A 4,012-nucleotide genomic window follows, 5' to 3' on the forward strand; every position below is an offset into this window, starting at 1 on the left:
CCAGCCGCTTGGCCAGCCCGCCGCGGCTCGGCTCCTCCACGTGAAACGTTCTGGTCAGCAGGTTGTAGAAGGAGCCATAGCACACAGCCACCACGGTGCAGGTCAGGCAGATGACATTGTAGGGCATGCTGAAGTCTGGCGTCGGCAAGTTCACCAGCAGCGGCTCTGTGTACAGGCGCACAAAATAGCTGGAGCCGTCGGAGGAAGGAAACCTGGAGAGTGGAAGCAGGAAAGGGAGCGTCAGCCCACACAGGACCGCGGCTTCGTGCTCACCAGATGAGATGCCAGCGGCCGGCAGTGCACAGGCACTGCGGTACGGCCCCGCTCCCCAGCACGGGCACACTCACAGCGAGGTGAAGAGAGGGCTCTGCTCCACATCCACGTCCTTCATGGCAATGATGCTGGGTACCAGGGCGCTAAGCACAGATGAACTAAGGAGACAAAGGACATACTGGTGTCAGTCCTGCCAGCAAAGAGACAGCAAGAATTCTTCCCATCACAAGAGACCGGGGCAGCAAGTGCTACACGAGGCCCAGAAGGGGACAAGGAGCTGAGGTATGTTGTTACCCGACATAAAAGCCATGGTTGGGGTCAGGCGTGTACTCTGTCCACTTCAGTAAGGCTCTCTCAAACTGGATTGTGATCTTGGTGATGGAGTTGGCTGGCAGCTGGATCAGCATTTCCAAGAGGTGAGGCCGTCTCCGGTCCTGGGCTGGCTGGTAGTGGATGTAACCTAACCCCAAAGAGACGCGTCAGTGGCACCAGGGGGACCTTGTCCAATCTCACATTGCCTGGACATCTCCCATGGGGTGGGTGCTCCTGCTTCCACTGTCCTGGGAGAGGTCTTCTCAGCAAATGAAGATGCACAGGTAGCAAAAAGTACGTCTTAAAGCTAAATCGGACTGGTTTTTACAGCTGATGACCCATGAAAGCCATGTGTTCATAAGGAAAGCTACAAATGCAAAACAAGATCCAGTCATCAGTTTTAAATGGAGCCTCCTTTACTACAAAAATCAATTCACTTGGGTTTAGACCCTTGTTGGATTCTGAAACACTGTCTGGGTGCCTCTTATAAAACAGATTTTATTAAGTCTCATCTGCTGAGTGCTGAACTGAAGGCTAGGAAAGCATCCTAAGATGTTTTGTTTCCCAGTGATCACTGGGGCCCGAGGGAGGGACTAAACCATCTCTGGAATGAACTGCTCATGCCAAGGGAATCCGGTGGCAGTGCTCTCGGGAGGGTTTACTTACTTGGCTTGTTTTCCTTCCCCTTCGTGATGATAGTCAGCGTGTGCACATAGAGCCGCAGATACCATGGCACAGTCTCCAGCAGGAGCACGGGGAAGGCCCGGTACGGGTGGGTGTTGTAGATGAGGGTGCTGATCTCTCCGGTCTGCAGCCCGTATCCACTCACGTAGCGCTGAGCATGGAGTACAGGTGTGGGCAGTTCCGCTGCAGAAGAGAAAAGCACACAGGCATGGGGGTGATGCCAGGTGATTTTTAGGCTTGGAGCCCCTGAGCAGCAGTGCAGGTGGAGTGAAATTCTGGTCGCTCACAGCTCTCTTGGGGCCGCTGCCACTTCAGCTGCACATTGAGGCTGCGAGATGTATTGAAGAGCAAGGGGCTCAGCAGGTCATAGACTGCATAGGTCCTCTTGTCTCCCTGGACAATAGCTTCGTGTACAGATGTCGGAGGGGGGGTCACTTCCAGTAACTCCTTTTCCTGAGAAAGCAAATGGACCGTGAAAGGAAAAGTGCCCCTTGAAGTAACTGTCAGCGCTGGGGCAAGCCCCTCCGGTGCTCAGGAGGCTGTTCTCTGGTCCATAAGCGTTACCTTGTTCTTAGGGGAGATGTCAACATAGACCTTGCTCTGCGATGCCAGAGGACACGCGTCAGTAAGTGTGCGAGAGAACATCTTAAAGAGGGACCAGTCTGCAAGAAGCAAAGTCAGTGGAAAGTGGAGTGCTGCAGGCTGGGGGCACTCAGGGACCACAGTGCACTGCTGCCCAGCTTACCTTTCTTTCCTTGGCCGCTGGCAAAGGTGTCAAAGACCACAGTGAGGGTCTGCCTGAGCTCCCAGGACACAGCCAGGCAGGAGGCATCCTGGACAAGAGAGAGAAAGGCAGCTCTGGTCACGCCTTCCAGAGCAGCAGGACACCAGGAGGGAGCTGGAACTCCACCAGGACTGCAAGAATCCCATCAGGATGCAGGTGAGACCAGAGAAGCAGGAGACAGCTGTGTTAGACAAAGGGAACCCACTACAGGGGAGCTGGGCAAACTGGTGTGTCACCTTGCAGTGTCACAAGGCAGCTTCAGATTTTCTCTTGGGGGTGTTAAAGGAGGGATCCCCGAGCCTCGCGCTTACCCTGCAGACAGGGCGGATGTGCACTGCCTGCGAGTGGTAGCTGCTGTGGAACAAGCGCTCGGCCTTCAGCAGCACAGCAAGCCCAGCCTGCAGGGAGAAAAGGAGAAACTCAGCCCCAGGTCTGTTCTCTGCTCCCACTGAGAGAAAGGCTGTGCTGAGATTTCCCAGGGCATGCTCCTGGATTGCTGTCAGGAGCCCAGCTCCATCGGGAATGGTCCAACGAGGCAGCAGGACCTGCCGTTTACCTTTGAGCCACATGGGAGCAGCTTCTTCCAAGGCGTGAGGTTCTCTGTGCAGACAACCTCCCGGGGCAGGACGGCGTATCGCAGGAGATGGTGATCTGTCCCTGGGCAGGGAGGTGGAGGGTCAACACGCTGCTACAGCTACAGGCAGGGAACAGAAGCAGACCTGTTCCACCCCCTGGTGTACCCCCAGCCCACCACCCTCTCAATATCCCTGAAATGCCACAAGCTCAATGAGGAATAGATCCTGCTCTGTTCAGAGTGATCTGGAAAGAACAGGTAAGGGTATATTCTAGCAGATTTTTTTCATTAGTGCCTGAAATCCTCCAGTCCTGTTTTGTACTTTTCAAAGAGACCAGACAAGGGCCTGGGAGCATCTGCCTCGTACTGCCTGTGGGTTTCCTCTGTTCTGATCCAAGCCTCATTCATAGGGAGAGGAAATGCTTCCAGGAGCAGGTTAAGGGGCCCCGTTGTACACACCCAGACCCAGAGTCCTTGCAGGACCTGCCCCCGGACTCCCCACAGTGGCACGAAGCAGAACTAAAGCTAGAGGCAAGAGTGAGAGGCAGAGTTGGGCAGGCAAGTGCAGGCCGGGCTCACCGTTGGCTAAACCCAGGGGTTTGAAGGATGCTGTTGGAGTGACTGTGTTGGTCGAGTCAATGAAGTTGAGAGAAGCACAGAATATTCCCGAGAGGATGTTACTGAGTTCTTTCCAGGCTTTGTCAACACTGCGTGAGAATAGATACCAGAGATTACTCAGCAGCTCGAATCCTTGGAACAACAACCATTAGGTCAGTAACACCAGGGTGACCACGCTGGCTTTCAGAAGCTGCAAGGACCGTGCAGGCAGAGGCTGCTGGTCATGCACTCTCCAGGTGATGTGCGGTGTTTGGGGAAGGGGCTGTGAGACCTAAAGCAACTCCTTGGTGCAGCTCTGAATGCTGACCTGACCAGCAGACCCGGAATGGGCCACTTGTAGGGAGAAGAGAGCTCTGTGAGTCCATGTGGAGTGGCTGCTGCTCAGCCGGGGCTGTGTGCTAAGGGAGATGGTGACAGGTATTGGATGGGAGTCAAAGGAAGTGAGTCATGGAGGAGAGATTAAGATACAGCCAGATATAGCCCTGCCATGTCAGTGCAGCGAGGGGTTTGTCAGCACACAGCCCATGAGGGAATTACTCGCTCCTTTAAGTGAGCAAGGGTTTGCCCTCAGCACCACATCCTGCCCGTGCACTGAGCAGGGCTATGTTCTGCTTTTCCTTAGAGCTGCTCCTGGGGCTGCAGGCTCTTTATTCAAGCGGACATTTCCCAATCAGGAGGCCCCTGCACACCCCACACTACACAGCACCCAGAGCAGTGGCCACAGAGGGGACCCGGAGGGACAAACCAGCGGCCAGGGTACCTACTCG

General features: G+C 55.0%; 1 protein-coding gene across 1 annotated transcript; it reads right to left on the reverse strand.

Annotated features, from left to right (window-relative positions):
* PIGT (phosphatidylinositol glycan anchor biosynthesis, class T) lies at positions 1-3,334 on the reverse strand (the record flags this gene model as incomplete). Its single annotated transcript, XM_010074818.1, has 10 exons — positions 1-212; positions 348-431; positions 568-733; positions 1,252-1,452; positions 1,557-1,722; positions 1,834-1,931; positions 2,015-2,102; positions 2,365-2,451; positions 2,610-2,710; positions 3,207-3,334. Coding segments are annotated over 10 exons (1,331 nt in total), but the record flags the coding sequence as incomplete, so codon positions are not given.
* Positions 3,335-4,012: the final 678 nt, after the last annotated feature.

The sequence above is a fragment of the Pterocles gutturalis genome, unplaced genomic scaffold (genome assembly GCF_000699245.1).
Source record: "Pterocles gutturalis isolate BGI_N339 unplaced genomic scaffold, ASM69924v1 scaffold45542, whole genome shotgun sequence".
Classification (NCBI taxonomy): domain Eukaryota; kingdom Metazoa; phylum Chordata; class Aves; order Pterocliformes; family Pteroclidae; genus Pterocles; species Pterocles gutturalis.